Source organism: Muntiacus reevesi, chromosome 9 (assembly GCF_963930625.1).
Source record: "Muntiacus reevesi chromosome 9, mMunRee1.1, whole genome shotgun sequence".
NCBI classification, from domain to species: Eukaryota; Metazoa; Chordata; class Mammalia; order Artiodactyla; family Cervidae; genus Muntiacus; species Muntiacus reevesi.
Window position 1 is genome coordinate 25261819 of NC_089257.1, and position 14778 is coordinate 25276596.

Below are 14778 nucleotides of genomic sequence, written 5' to 3' on the forward strand. Positions count from 1 at the left end.
GCCGTCACACCCGACTAAATAAAAGTCATGCTTGAGAAACGGTTGGGAACACTACAAGCAAAGAAAACTCAAATTCCATTTTTGGACCTACTTTTCTAAATCTCTGGATTTGGAGTTTCATTAAAATTTTATCATTTGACGAGATTCTTGAATTTATCCCCATCCCCATCCCTGCCAACACACACACACACACACACACATGGCCTGAGATTTTAAAAGTCTGTACATGCGTCAAAGACAGTGATTGATACAATTTTTCAAGAAAGAAAATGAATGACCTTGTGACAGGGATCTCAGGATCTCTCCCCTACTTGGTTAGAACAGAGAAATGTCAGCTGCAATCCAACACAAAGCTGGCAGGAGATCTGAAGGCTCTGATTTCAAATCACATGTATGTTCTCGAAATTTGGATTTCTGCTTTATTATTATGGCAAGGGGCAGTAATAAAGTACAGTTTCTTCCTTCAGAGATTCACAGACTAGTTGCCATTTTAGAAATCATTTACAAGCATACCTCGCCTCATTGCATTTCATTTTATTGCCCCTTGCAGATACTGAGTTGTTGTTTTTTTTCTCTCTCACAAATTGAAGGTTTGTGGCAACCCCGTGTCAAACCATTTTCCCAACCATGTTGGTTTACTTTGCATCTCTTTGTCACATGTTAGGGGTAACATTTTCATTATTATTGTGTCTACTATGTTGATCTGTCATCAGTGATCCTTGATGTTACTCCTCTCACTGTTCTGGGGCTCCATGAACCATGCCCAGGTAAGAGGGCAAACTTAATTGACAAATATCATGTGTGTTCTGACTGCTCCACAGACCAACTGGCCTTTCCCTCATCTCTCTCCCTCGCCCTCAGGCTCCCTATTCCCTGAAACACAGTATTAAAATCAGGTTAAACAGTAACCTTATAATGACCTCTAAGTGTTCAAGTGAAAGGGAGAGTCACAAATCTCTCGCTTTAAACAAAAACCTAGAAATGATGATTATACTCGGTGAGGAAGGAATGCCAAAAGACCAAAAGCTAGGCCTCTAGTGCCGAACAATTAGCCAAACTGTGGAAAAGTTCTTGAAGGAAATTAAAAGTGCTGCTCCAGTGAACACACAAATGATAAAAAAGCAAAACAGCTTTATTGCTGATATGCAGAAAGTTGTAGCGATCCGGACAGAAGACCCAACCAACCACAACAGTCCCTTAAGCCAAAGCCCAATCCAGAGTCCAATCCTAACTCTCCTCAATTCCATGAAGGCTGAGAGAGGTGAGGAAGCTGCAGAAGAAAAGTCTGAAGCCAAGAGCGGCCAGTTCATGAGGTTTAAGGAAAGAAGCTCTCTCCATAGCAAAAGTGCAAGGTGAAACAGTAAGTACTGATGTAGAAGCTCCAATAAGTTATCCAGAAGATCCAGTTCAGATAATGAATAAAGGTGACTATAAAATTTCAGTGTAGAGAAAACAACCATTTATGAGACGAGGCCATCTAGGACTTCCATAGCTGCAGAGGAGAAGTCAACGCCTGGCTTCAAAGCTTCACGGGCAGGTTAACTCTCTTGTTAGGGGGCTAAAGAGCTGATGACTTTAGGTTTACCACTTACCATTAAAAATTCCAGGGCCCTTAAGAATAATGTTAAGTCTACTCTATCTGTGCTCTATCGATGAAACGACAAAGCCTGGATGACAGCACATTTGTTGACAACACTGTTTACTAAATATTTTAAAACAACTGTTGAGACCTACTGCTCAGAAATAAAGATTTCTTTCAAAACTTTACTGTTCACTGACAACACACGTGGTGAGTCAAGAGCTCTGATGGAGATGGAACAGTGACATTAATGTTGTTTTCATGCCTGTTAATATCCATTCTGCAGCCCACGGATCAAGGAGTCATTTTGACTTTCGAGTCTTGTTCTTTAAGAAATACATTTCATAAGGCTAAAACTTCCAAAGACAGTGATTCTTCTGATAGATCTGGAAAAAGTAAATTGAAAAACTTCTGGAAGGATTCACCTGTCTAGATTCCATTAAGAGTATTCGTGATTCATGGGAAAAGGTCAAAATATAAACATTAACAGGAGTTTGAAAGAAGTTGATTCCAACGCTTGTGGATGACCTTGAGGGGTTCAAGAATTCAGCGGAGGAAGTAAATGCATATGTGGTGGAAACATCAAGAGATCTAGAAATTAGAAGCAGAGCCTGAAGATGTGACTGAACTGCTGCAATCTTATGATAAAACTATAAAGGGTGAGGAGTTCTTTCTTATGGATGAGCAAAGAAAGTGGTCTCTTGAGATGGAATCTACTCCTGGTGAAGATGCTGTGAAGGTTGTTGAATAATGAAAAAGGACTTAGGACATTACATAAACTTAGTTGATAAGAAGCAGCAGTAGGGTTTGATAGAATTGACTCCACTTTTAAAAGAAGTTCTGTACATAAAGTGCTAGCAACAGCATTGCCACTACAGAGAAATTGTTCATGAAAGAGCCAATCAATGCAGCAAACTACACTGTTTCTTATTTTAGGAAATTGCCACAACCATCCCAACCTGCAGCAACCAGAACCCCGATCAGTCAGCAGCCATCAACGCCTAGGGAAGATGCTTCACCAGCAAAAAGATTACAACTCGCTGAAGGCTCAGATGATGGTTAGTAGTTCAAAGCAATTCTAATTTTTTAATTAAAATATGTACATTATTTTCGGACTTAATTCTATTGCATGCTTAATAGACTACTGCTGCAGTTGCTGTTCAATTGCTTAGTAGTGTTCGACTCTTTGCGACCCTATAGACTGTAGCCCACCAGGTTCCTCTTTCCATGGGATTTTCCTGGCAAGAATACTAGAGTGTGTTTTTATTTCTTCCTCCAGGAGATCTTCCTGACCCAGGGATCAAACCTGTGTCTCTCGAGTCTCCCGCGTTGCAGGTGGATTCCTTACCACTGAGCCACTGAGGAAGCCTACAGTATAGTATAAACACAACTTTCATATGCCCTGGGAAACCAAAAAATGTGTGTGACTCACTTTACTGAGATGGTCTAGAAGTGAAACCACACCATCTCCAAGGTATGACTGTCTACAGGAAAACATTATTGATGTTTCCTAAGTTTCTTGAGAAGTAGATCAGTAGTGATAACATACAGTACAATCCTGTTCAGCAGAATAACAGGGATCCATGTACAAAAGACTGAATGAACCCACTGGTGGTCTCTGATGGAGAAAGGTTACAAGGACTTACTCTTGAGAACAGCCATCGAGTTCTGCATCATCTCTCTATGGCTCAGTCAACCGGAGATAACAACAGTGCCTTTCTCATCAGGCTTCTAACAATCCATGTTACTATAATGTAAAATGCCTGGATAGTGCAGCCCAGAGGAAGCTCAAATAATGGCATGCCATTGCTCTTGTCATAATCAGGGCTTTCATGGAACTTCTATGTTTTTTTAAAACATATTCTTATTCTTTAATTCCAAGGAAAAGTAATCTGGATAAAACAATCATTTAGGGCATTCCACTAACTAAGAACAGAAATACACTCAGACTATCCCCAAATGAGCCTCCATTCTCAAAACTCTTTAGGTAGAAAATTCAATGACTCAACCTAGTTGGAAATTTATTCTAGCTCATTAATATTTCACAAGATCAGAAATACAACTAGTAAACAGGGGAATGGGAAAACAATCAACCACTTTAGATAATTTTTAAAAATGAAAATATGTAACTGTTTTCAACTATATTAAACGAACCAGAAAAACTATTTTTTAAAGATATTTCCCAATGCTGCCAAGACTAAAATAAAGCCAGAAGTCACACATGTTGCCAGTGGAAGAACAAGCTGGTGCAAACCGTTAGCAGAACAAGTGGGCAGTCTGATCAAGAGTTAGAAAAACCTCCTGTCCTTTCACCTAATCATTTGCACTTCTGAGAATCAAGCTGAAGAAAATTTCTCAAAATAGGGGGAAAGTCATATAAACCCTCATTTCACAACCATGAACATTATCCCTATGTGAAAAACTGCAAACAATGTGAATGCCAAATAATAGGTAAATAAACTATATTATACCAAATGAATGGACTGTTTAAGCATTAAAAGTGATAGAGAAATACACTGTAAAAACATAGAGAAATGTTAAAATGTTACTCGGGGAAAAAAATCAAAATATAAAGTTGTATACCTCTGGTGATTACAACTGAGAAAAGCCTAAATGCAAACTTGTAAAATGCTAATAGTGATCTATAAAAGAGGACAGCCTCTATGTGGGATGCTGTTTTTCTCCTTCCCCATTGCCCCAATTTTTATTACTACCTTTAAATTAAAAAGTTTCTTCCTGTCTCACAAAAATCTTTTTTCTGCTGTGGACACAGCATTAACTGCTCTCTGCCTTGTAACCCTCTAGCACACACTTCTCCAGGCCCTTCTCTCACCCTTTGCAAAGAAAAAGGTTACCCCCTGATGAAGTGTATTCTCTTCTAAATGCCAAAGCTATTTCACAGGGCATTAGAGGAGATCCCTTCCCCCAAGTGAGAACACTCTCCTCCCTGTTAAGTACCAGGTTGTTCCAAAGAATCAGAGAATGAACCCTGTAACTTCTAAGCAAGACACAGAAGAAGGTGGCATGGATTCTAAATCGACCACCCCTAGCTAGGGAGCCCCTGAAAGGATGGATCAAATGGTACCTACCCTGGAGACCTCGGCCCAGGCCATCCCGGCTCTGGCTGAAACCATTCTGTATTTCTGTCCTCCGGGTATGAATAAGCTCCTTAATGGACCCTAAACAGTTTGATCAGCAGAAGTAAAAAAACAAAAAAGACTTAAACATCCAACAATAGGGAAATTATTAGATTACAGCGCATCTACTGGATGGAAGAGTAGGTAACCTATAAAACAACAATTACAGGTGCTACATGTGTGGGAATGTGTCAAAAGGTCTCTAAAGTAAAGTGTAGGAAAAGCCAGCTACTCAATCACATGCCCCATGACAACAACCATACCCTGTGCAAACTCACCAGTAACACTCAAAGCTTACAAGTCACTGACTATACCCAGGCACTGGGCTGTGTGCTTCACAGCCATTAAAAAGTAACAACAACGCCACTTAGAAGGCTGATCACTCTCATTTTGAGAGGAAGGAACTGAGGTAGCACAAGGATTAAGGAATTCTCCTTTAATCCTCCCAGTGACTAAGTTTTAGACCATTCTGGTAGCTTTCCTAAAATCACACAGCATGGTGGGGAGCGGGGTGGGGAGGAGGGGTGGGGTTTGGACAAAGTCCTTCTCTAGGTCTCACACCCTCAGGTCCTGGACTGGAAGGGAATACACAAGGAATCTGAACTGCAGGGAGAATTTGTCTCAGAAAAGGGACTTCTTTTCCTTCCCTCTGTTGTCTAAACGTTCCAGCGGTCTTCTGTTTTTATACTTTCAAGAGGGGCAATGGAGGAAAGGTTTTGTGAATGCCTGTGTTTATGTGAATGGTTTTTTTAAATTATGTTTTGATCAAAATACTAAATAAATGCCAATAAAGTCTCTACTGCACTTGGGGGTGAAGGGTAGGAAACAAGGAGGAAAAAAAATAATGCAGAATAGCCAAGGCGAGCCTGTTCCAAACCAAACCAAACCAAACCTCGCCAAGCAGCTGCCCACACCATCTTTTTTTAAATTTCTCTTTTCACCAGCTCTTCCCGTTTATGCATGAATTCTGAAATCATGGAACTGGACTGGCAGAGGACACAGAATGTCACAGAGAACATTAAGATCACACAGCTGCAACTGACAAAGCTGGGAATCAAACTTAGGTCTCAACTCTTGATCCTGCATCCTGTCACAAACTTGTCCTGCTCTGAACATTCCTCGTTCAGCGAAACACAATCTGTATTTATGGGAGATCAAATACACACTGTATTCCAAAAACAATCATTCACATTCAGAATGTTTAATAATGCTCAAAACTGGACAGATTATAGGGTTCACACATACTGTCTCATTTGAAACTCAAATTACAAACATTCAACTTCCAGCAATTTCGAAGCCAGACTAGAAACAGAAAAAGCTGAAACAGACATCATACTTTTTTTTTAATAACTCTGTAAAAATAAAAATGCATTATGTAGAGTGGTCTATTCAGAAGAAATCACATGCAACAAACGAGATGAAATACCTCTCACAAAAAAACATACTCTCCAGCCATCCCCTCCCAAAATTCCTCTGAAGAGTGGGGGGAGGCTTCAGGGACCCAGGGAGACCTCTGAGGGGCCAGTCTCGGATGGGGCGCGTCACGAGGGAGAGGGAGCCTGGCCCCAGAGGGGGCCCTAAGCCCAGGGCTCCTTCCCGTACGTCAACAGGCTGAGCCTCAAATCCTGGTAACAGCTATGTGAAAAGTTCAGATAATCATCATCTCCTCATTTCCTCAGCTGGCTTCCAGAAAGACAGCAGATTCGGAGCCAGAACACAGAGTTCTCCTGTGCAAGAGGCCCTGTGGCCCGATGCCCAAAGCCCAGGAAACAGCCAAGAGCCAATACCCAGCTGTGTGGTCCCCGGGCACCGGACAAGCTGGGGCCTCCTCACTGGCCCCGGGGTGCGTCCTGCCAGCCAGCATGCCACGGTCCAGCTCACTCTGCAGCACCCAGCTTTGACAACGAAGAGAAATAAGGCTCCACGGCCAGGGAGAAGGACCCTACCACTCCCTGGGGGCCCCTCAACTCACACCCCCGGGGCCCTCTTTCTCGGAGATGATCACCGACCCAAATCTCACGCAGATTTGGGGTACAAAATGGGTAAGAGGCTAAAGAAAGGAGACGGGTGGGGGGGGACAAGAAAAGCCCCCAATCCTGGTGGTGCCCATCTGAAGATGCTGCCCCAGGAGTCGGCAGAGAAAAGGGCATCTGGAAGCAGATTACCATAAAGTCAGTACCTCCTCCATGGCGGATGCCTGAGGTGATGCTACAGGGGATCTAATCACCAAGAATGCTGCTCAATGTGGAAGACGTACAAGGTGGTTGCCAGCCTGGGCCCCAGGCTCAGGCAGCCCTGGGTTCAAATCCAGGTAGGCTGCTTGCTGGTGAGGAGACACCAGAGCTACTCAACCTCTGGGAATCTCAGCATCCCACCTATGAAGGGAAGGCAGCGAGAGGACCCCAGGGTAGGGGTGAGGAGAGTCTGGTGAAAGGGTCCCCTGCTCCCCCAAAGCTGTGGCTCCCACCCCACCAAGACCCATGCTTCTGCACTGACCACGCTGCTCCAAGGGCGAGTTACAGGTGGAGCGGGCAGGACAGAGCCCCGCAACTGGCAGACACAGACCGGGGGGAGCTCCCCACTGACGCCCCAGGACAGCCCCCCGCCCGCACCCCCAGCAGAGGGCAGGCCCACTCACGGCACTCCTTCTCGTCACTCTTGTCGAAGCAGTCGGGCAGCCCGTCGCACTGCCAGGCACCAGGGATGCACCGCCCGTTGCTGCACATGAAGTTGCCTGGAATGTTGCACTCGTTGGTGAAGTTGTTCCCGGGGAGCAGCTGGCTCTCTGTGGGAGGAAAGAGACAGGGCGGTGAGACGGTGTGGCCAAGGTGCCAGGGACCGGGCCCCCACAGCTCCTCCTCCACACGGGCGGTGTATGTGACACTTCCGGTGGGTGATGTTGCCTCTCTGGGCCTCAGTTTCCTCATCTGTGAAATGGACAGACATATAATCTGCACCAGCCCTGGGCCTACACGAGGAAAGCCCTTCACTGGTGCTGAGCACACAACAGATGCTCACAGACTTCTTGCTTTGTTGAGGACTGGTCATAAAACACAAACTTTTTTTCTTGGTCATTGGCAGTCCCTAAAAAGAATGTTTTCCAAGATAGAAGTGAACGAGGGACTCTCAGCGCCTCCAACAATGGAAACTGCAGGCTCCTTCCAGGTCTCAGACTCTGTGGCCCTATGATCACAGAATCCTTGAACTCGGGCCAAGTCGGCAGGAATACTGGGAGATAATTTCACTATAGGAAACAGGAGCCCCAGCCCACAAAACCAACCTGCCTGGGATCACACAGGGAGAAAAGGCCAGGCTGAAACTTGAGTGAAGGCCTTCTAGCCCCATAAGCGTACCAACTCCCTGGAAGGCTTGCCAAGAGTTCCCAGAGATTTAGCACCAAGCCTCGAGGTTGAGACTCAACTCCACTGAACACAGTCATAGAATAGCAAGCCCCTCATCCCACAGTGCCAACCCTTGGGCTGGAAAGCAAACAGGGAAAGTCAAGGAGAGCTGAATTCATCCACCAACGGACCTTGTGGGCCAAATGTCAAGAGAGGCAGGATCTGATCAATAGGACCCATCTGAGCCACTGTGAACAAAGGCTGGAAGATCATGAGCCATTGGAAATAAAACAGTCTTAGGGGAAAAGGAGTTTAAAAAAAATAAAAATAAAAAAGACCAGTCCTTGCAGGACTCCCTCCTGAATCTACAATAGGCATTTGTTGAAACTTTACGACCATATTCATCCACTAGGTAGGTTCTAAAGATGTAGAGATGAAGGCTAGGCTCCATTCTCCAGGCTGGAAAGGCACAAGGGTATACTAACAATTTTAGTGCCCTGTACTAAGAGGAAGTCCAGACTCTTGTGGGGTGGCAGGAAGAGAGAGAGCCCATGAGGCTCTTCCACAGGCTCTCATGCCAGCCCCCTGACAGCACACCTTCTTTCACGACACCATCCTTTTCCTGATTTCTACCTGGAATGCCCTTCCACCCAGGGGGTCTCCTGGGAAATCCCAACACACCTGTTAGCAAACAACTTCTTCGTTACTCTACCTCGGAAGTGTTCCCTGATTTCCCGAAGGAGAAATGGGCAGTCACCCCGTTGTGTGGCTATGGTACTACTGGGATGATACTAAAAACACTTTACAACTGGAACAAGTGGGCAGCAAATTGGAACAGACACAGCCGTAGGCGAGGGGTTCCACACCCACCCAGGTGCCGTGGACAGCCCTCAGGGACCACCTGCTCCACTACACTGAGTTAACAATGTACATGAGCATCCTACTGAAAACGCGCACTCGTAACTCAATGAAGAATTCTAGAAGAGCAGCTATCGGGAGGGGCCTCATCCTGCCTTAAGAGCCTGCACCGGGCTCTTTTTTTTTTTTTTTTCAGTGGGTTTTGTCATGCATTGATATGAATCAGCCATAGAGTTACACATATTCCCCATCCCGGTCCCCCATCCCACTGCACCGGGCTCCTAAAAACCTTCCTTGTCCCCTCCTCACTCAGTCACCCGCGACGAGGGCGAGTCACCAAGTCCTGCACGCTAGTCTCCACTGCCTCAGCCACGACGCCAGCCCAAACCACCACACCCTGTCACCAGGACCCCTGCCACAAGTGACCCCTGCCTCCCCTCAAGCCCATCTCTGTGGTCAGAGGGACCTTTCCAAAGAGCAAATCGATTGCGACACTTCTCGACTTTCAAAAGCCGTTGAAGGGTTTCCTCAATGTTCTTAAGATAAAATCAAAATTCAAGGCATTAGAGAAAGGTCACAGGAAAGAGGCGGCACTTGCAGTGTCCGCTGACAGACACAAATGTCTTTCTGTAAGGACCCCTCACGCCTACAGAAAGATGGCAGAGATCAGAGCAAGAAGGCTCAGCCCAGGGCACAGACGGTATGGAATGAAAAACCACGCGGCTCTGATAGTCCAGAATTGAAAATGTACTGTGCCCCCTCTTTCCCCAGTTCTACACCCAAACCAGATATTACTAATCATGGGATTCTGTCCACTGAGCCCACCCTCCATATCAGAAACCCTTTCAAGACTGGGCTTGAGGAAGCTACCACCAACCCTGAGATGGTCGTGAAACCAGCTGCCCATCTCCCGACAGAGGCACGAGATGCCGGAGTGGGGCTCCTAGGAGACAAGCCTAGAAGGACAGCCAGGTGCTGGATCCCTCCAGAGACTTGATGCGTAACCCTGAAGACCTACGCATCCAGCTGTTTCCTAATAACTGCTCTGGGCTAACCCCATCCCCCCCCCACCGACACACACACCCCTGCAAGCAGGGAACTCTTTGGGGCTCAGAACGTAGCTGCCATTCTGTTTTCTTTGGAAATCACTTACACTTCCTAGTGCAGAGCTAGCTGCTTGAAGGCAAGCCCCTTGGAAGAGTCACTGGGACTGTGAAATCTTGTTCTGATAAACAGATTTCCAGGGCCAGAAAAATTGGCCAGATTAGATTTCAAAGTGCTTGCCCTGAGGATTCAAAGCCTGGAGGTACCGGGACTTGACAAAAGAGAGGGTGGAATGCAGACTAAATACCACGTAGGTTAGACACAGGTGGTCTTGCAGCCACAGGGCTCCCAGAGCTTTACTGGCAGGACCTCAGATCTCCGGGCCCGGTGTATGAGAATGCCAAGGAGCCATTCTTGTGTGCGTCCCATCACGCGTGCAAGGGCTGCAGAGCCTCACGCTTTAGAAGTGACAATATCAACAAACACAAAAGGAAAAGGAGAAGCCGAGGCCGAGAGAGGTTGAATCATGCTGACTCTTGTCTTCAAAAATCTTCCTCAAACCAGTTATGGTTGCCAGAGGGGAGGATTCGGGAAAGGGATAGTTAGGGAGTTTGGGATGGATAGGTCCACACTGCTCTATTTAAAATGAAAAACCAACAAGGGCCTTACTGTTGGCACAGGGAACTCTGCTCATTGTTACGTGGCAGCCTGGATGGGAGGGGAGTCTGGGAGAGAGTGGATACATGTAGATGTATGGCTGAGCCTCTTTGCTGCTCACCTGAAACTATCACACCATTGTTAATTGGTTATGTTGTTGTTTAGTTGCAAAGTCATGTCCGACTCTTTTGCAGCCCCAGGGACTGTATAGTTTGCCAGGCTTCTCTGTCTATGGGATTTTCCAGGCAAGAAAACTGGAGTGGGTTGCCATTTCTTTCTCCAGGTTAATCGGCCATACCCCATCACAAAATAAAAAGTTAAAAAAAAAAAAATCTTCCTCCAGGCCATCCAATGTCCCTCACTAAACTGGCACCGTCCAATCCAAGCCACCGAGACCCGGGGTCTGCTTTACACCAGTGGTTCTCAACAGGGGGCACTTTTGCTCCCCAAGGGACAGATGGCAGTGTCTGGGGACGTTGCTGGCTGTGACTTCTCTTGAGTAGAGGCCAGGAATGCACCCCCGTAATACACAGGGCAGCCCCTCACAACAGAGAACCACCTGGCCTGGAATGGCAAAAGAGTGCCGACGAGAAATCCTGGCTTAAACCAACCTTTCACTTCTCACTCCCCCCCACCCCAGGTCTTTCTCCTCACAGCAGATGAAGACGTTATGCTGATGGCTCTTCTGTGCCCTTGTAATAAACCTAAAACTCTTGCCAGGGTTTATAAAACCTTGTGCCCACCCCACCTCCCCAAACCCACCTCTACAACCTCATTCCAACCATCTCCTCCAACACAAAAGTCCTCCCTGCAGTGGTCCTCCATTCATACTGTCCACCGACCCTGATTCTTCCACACACCCTGCATCTGGTACTACGGGCTGAATGTGTGCCCCCAGAATTCACATGCAGAGGTCTTAACCCCTGTATCTCAGAATGTGTCTGTGTTGGGAGGCAGGGACTTTAAAGGGGTGATTAAGTTAAAACGCTGGGAAAGACTGAAGGCAAAAGGAGAAGGGGGCAGCAGAGGATGAGATGGTTAGATAACATCACTGACTCAACAGACATGAATTTGAGTAAACTTTGGGAGACAGTGGATGAAGAGGAGCCTGGGGTGCTGCAGTCCATGGGGTCACAGAGTCAGACACGACTTAGCGACGGAACAACAACAAAGTTAAAATGAGGCCGTTTGCGTGGGCCCTAATCCCATCGGTCTGGTGACCTTATAAAAAGAGATGAGGACACAGACGCACACAGGGAGGGTCATGTGAAAACTCTGGAAGGAGACAGCTGTCTACAAGCCAAGGAGATAAACCTCAAAAGAAACCAGCGCTGCACACTTTGATCTCAGACTTCTGGACTCCAGAGTCATGAGTAAAGAAATGTCTGGTGTTGAAGCCGCTCACCAGGTTTCCTTGTCACGGCAGCCCTGGCAAATGGCTACATCTGGCTAATCTCATTTATCCTCCACTTTGTATCACTGACTCTGAGATTCCGTCACCGACACCCCGTCTAAAGCTGGTCCCCCTGTGTGGGGAGCATCAATGTGTGCTCACCAATGAATCTGTACTATCTCCCCACCAGACTCCACAACCCCAAAGGGCACTGATTTGTTTTGCTCTGAGTCCTAGGCATCTGACGTTTAGTAGGTTATCAACAACTATCTGTGGTTATTCTCAGAAGAAAACCAAATGTCTATTTACTGATTTATCCCCCATCCCTCACATTGTACCTTGGAAAGTTCCATCTACCCCCTGCCTCGTCCCCCAAGAAGGTGAGCAGGATCTGCACATACATAAAAATAAGGGACATGGGGGTGTCTGGATGAGTACAAGTAAATTACTACCCTGCCAGCTTTAAAAGAGGTTAGAAATCTTTTGAGCCCGACAGCAGGACTTTCTAGTGGCTGAAATATTTATCTCATCTCTGTGTCTTGGGACACATTTAGAATCCAAAAGAGACAAGCATTAGCACGAAGTTGGCTAGCTGGGGTTCCTCCTTCTCCTTTTTCTTTTTTCATTAAGCTGAAAAATGAAAAAGAGTTGCCCATTTTCACTGCAGCAGCACATCACTTACTTAAAATAACTACACCATCTGCACCAAGAACAACAACAGAAAAAACACACCCAAGTCCTTCCCCATTGGGCAAAAGGAAAGAAGAAGCTGCTGCTGCAGTTTCTTCCAAAATTTCTGGCACCCACAAATTTTTATTTGATGAGGGGGCGCTGCAAAAACTCAAGACAGCTGCTGCATTCTGTGCCTTCTGGAACAGGCAGTGAGCAATGCTGACTTTTTCAGCGGAGAAACGGGAATTTGCTTGTACCGGTTGGAGGCCTCCACATGCTCCTCCCTCCCTCTGTTGATCTTCTCCCTCTAAGGTCACCCCTTATCATGATGTCATACAGACTTGGCATCTGCAAACTATCAACAGGTGCTGTTTTCAGATTTCTGTCCAATCACCTTCGCTTTTAGCCTTTGCTTCCTGACCATCCGGTCTGCAGGCTCCGTGAAGAACAAAACAAGACATATACACGCATATGTACAGACACACATGCAACTTAGTGTTCCCATTTGCAGATCTCAACTAGACCTTCCCCTAAAGCCTCCCTGGAGAATGAACACACCTCTTCCCATTCCCTGGTGCCAACACACATTATGTTATGAGGCCACTGAAGACAACCATCTGCTTTCCCTTTGACTTGTTCCTTCAAATACACATGAACATCTCATGCACGGGCACATGTAAAGCACCAAGTGAGCAGGTTCACCATGATTAGTTTCTCAACAGCCCTGAAAAATCCCTGCAGGTCCTTTCGAGTCCAGACCACTCCTCGTGGTGGCACTGGTGTCAGATGGAACCAGACACATCTGCCTTGAGCACTTCCCAGAACCATTTGGTTCTCCATCAAACCAACTACTTCCCGCTAGAGCTGTCCGGGGAGGAGCCTAGCTGTCAGCAGGGTGGGAAGAATCACGCATGGACATCTGAGCCTGGTGTGAGGATGGGCCTCTGCCTCCAAGTGCAGAAGCTGAACTAGGTCTCCAGCTGTGTCAAGACTCTGCCCAGCAATCTGCCCGCCCTGAGAGATCATTCTAAGAACCCCAATCTCTGCATATCCAGCTATTCAAGGAAGATACAGCCCAGGGACATAGGGAAGAAGTTATAAAATGACTCATGGATTCGGCCCAGGGATGATACCCCTGGCATTCATAGATCTCATTTTTACACAGATTTCATGGGGCTTCCCTTGTGGCTCAGACTGTAAAGAATCTGCCTGCAATGCAGGACACCTGGGTTTGATCCCTGGGTTGGGAAGATCCGCTGAAGAAGGGAATGGCAACCCATTCCAGTGCTCTTGCCTGGAGAATCCCAAGGAGAGAGGAGCCTGGGAGGCTACAGTCCACGGAACCGCAAAGAGTCAGACACAATTGAGCAATTAACACTTTCACTTTCATATTTACACACACAGCATATTATATTTACACTGACCCTGAAGGAAGATGGGGTGTAAATTTCCCACAGGAATGATTTACGGATGGAGTGAGTCACCTGGACAGTGAGCAAGCCAAGCCGTCCACCCAGCATCTGCGCTTCACTCCACATTCCCATTTGCCTCTCTCGTGCAATGCAGAGCAGCAGCCACCACAAAGTGACAAATCCTTTGTTTCCTTCTTAAAATGAGTGAGCAGAGAAAGCCAATGGCTAGTATTAATGAGGCAGGCAAAGAGAAAAGCGAAGAGGTCTAAGTAAAGGACAGCTCTTCACCAGGAAATAGCTTTATAAATTATTTTCATACTGTATTTATAGCCTCATTAAGGGCCCGAAGCTGTTACTTACATTTTTTAGTTATGCTTCATTGCGTTTCATGAGGAAAATTATATCCCAGCGGCATTAACATTGTGGGGATTTGCAGAGCTGGCAGGATGCGGCCCTTGTGAGGTCCAAGGTCCACGACTCAGGGGCTGGACAGCAAAACTGGGGCATGCTGTTCCTCGGGTGGGGTTGCTTCTCAAAGGTGAGTTCTGAGCCCCCAGCCCATCCTGGTCCCCAAACCTCGTATGCTCCCTTTAGCAGTCCTTAAGAAGTTGATTATTGACTTCTCACTCCAGAAAATCTAACATCTAGTGACATTAGCACCTGGCAGAAGTCTAACATCTGTTCT

The 14778-nt window shown here is 46.4% G+C and overlaps 1 protein-coding gene and 2 long non-coding RNA genes across 5 annotated transcripts in view; 2 read left to right on the top strand and 1 right to left on the bottom strand.

Annotated features, from left to right (window-relative positions):
• The window catches only part of LOC136174394 (uncharacterized), a 1095937-nt gene that overhangs the window by 550404 nt on the left and 530755 nt on the right, over positions 1-14778 (top strand). The gene's annotated exons all lie outside the window — the stretch shown is intronic.
• LDLRAD3 (low density lipoprotein receptor class A domain containing 3) overlaps positions 1-14778 on the bottom strand; it is a 259271-nt gene that overhangs the window by 175864 nt on the left and 68629 nt on the right. For 2 of the 3 annotated variants that reach the window (XM_065944577.1, XM_065944579.1), the window contains exons 2-3: positions 7355-7501; positions 4669-4758 (exon numbers count right to left, since the gene is read on the bottom strand). In XM_065944577.1, coding sequence (XP_065800649.1) covers positions 4669-4758; positions 7355-7501 — 237 coding nt within the window. The remainder of the gene's footprint in view (positions 1-4668; positions 4759-7354; positions 7502-14778) is intronic. The other variant, XM_065944578.1, reaches the window with a different exon arrangement.
• On the top strand, positions 1254-4231 carry LOC136174410 (uncharacterized). Its single transcript, XR_010664402.1, has 3 exons — positions 1254-1360; positions 2516-2637; positions 2859-4231. It is a non-coding gene; the product is annotated as an uncharacterized lncRNA (long non-coding RNA).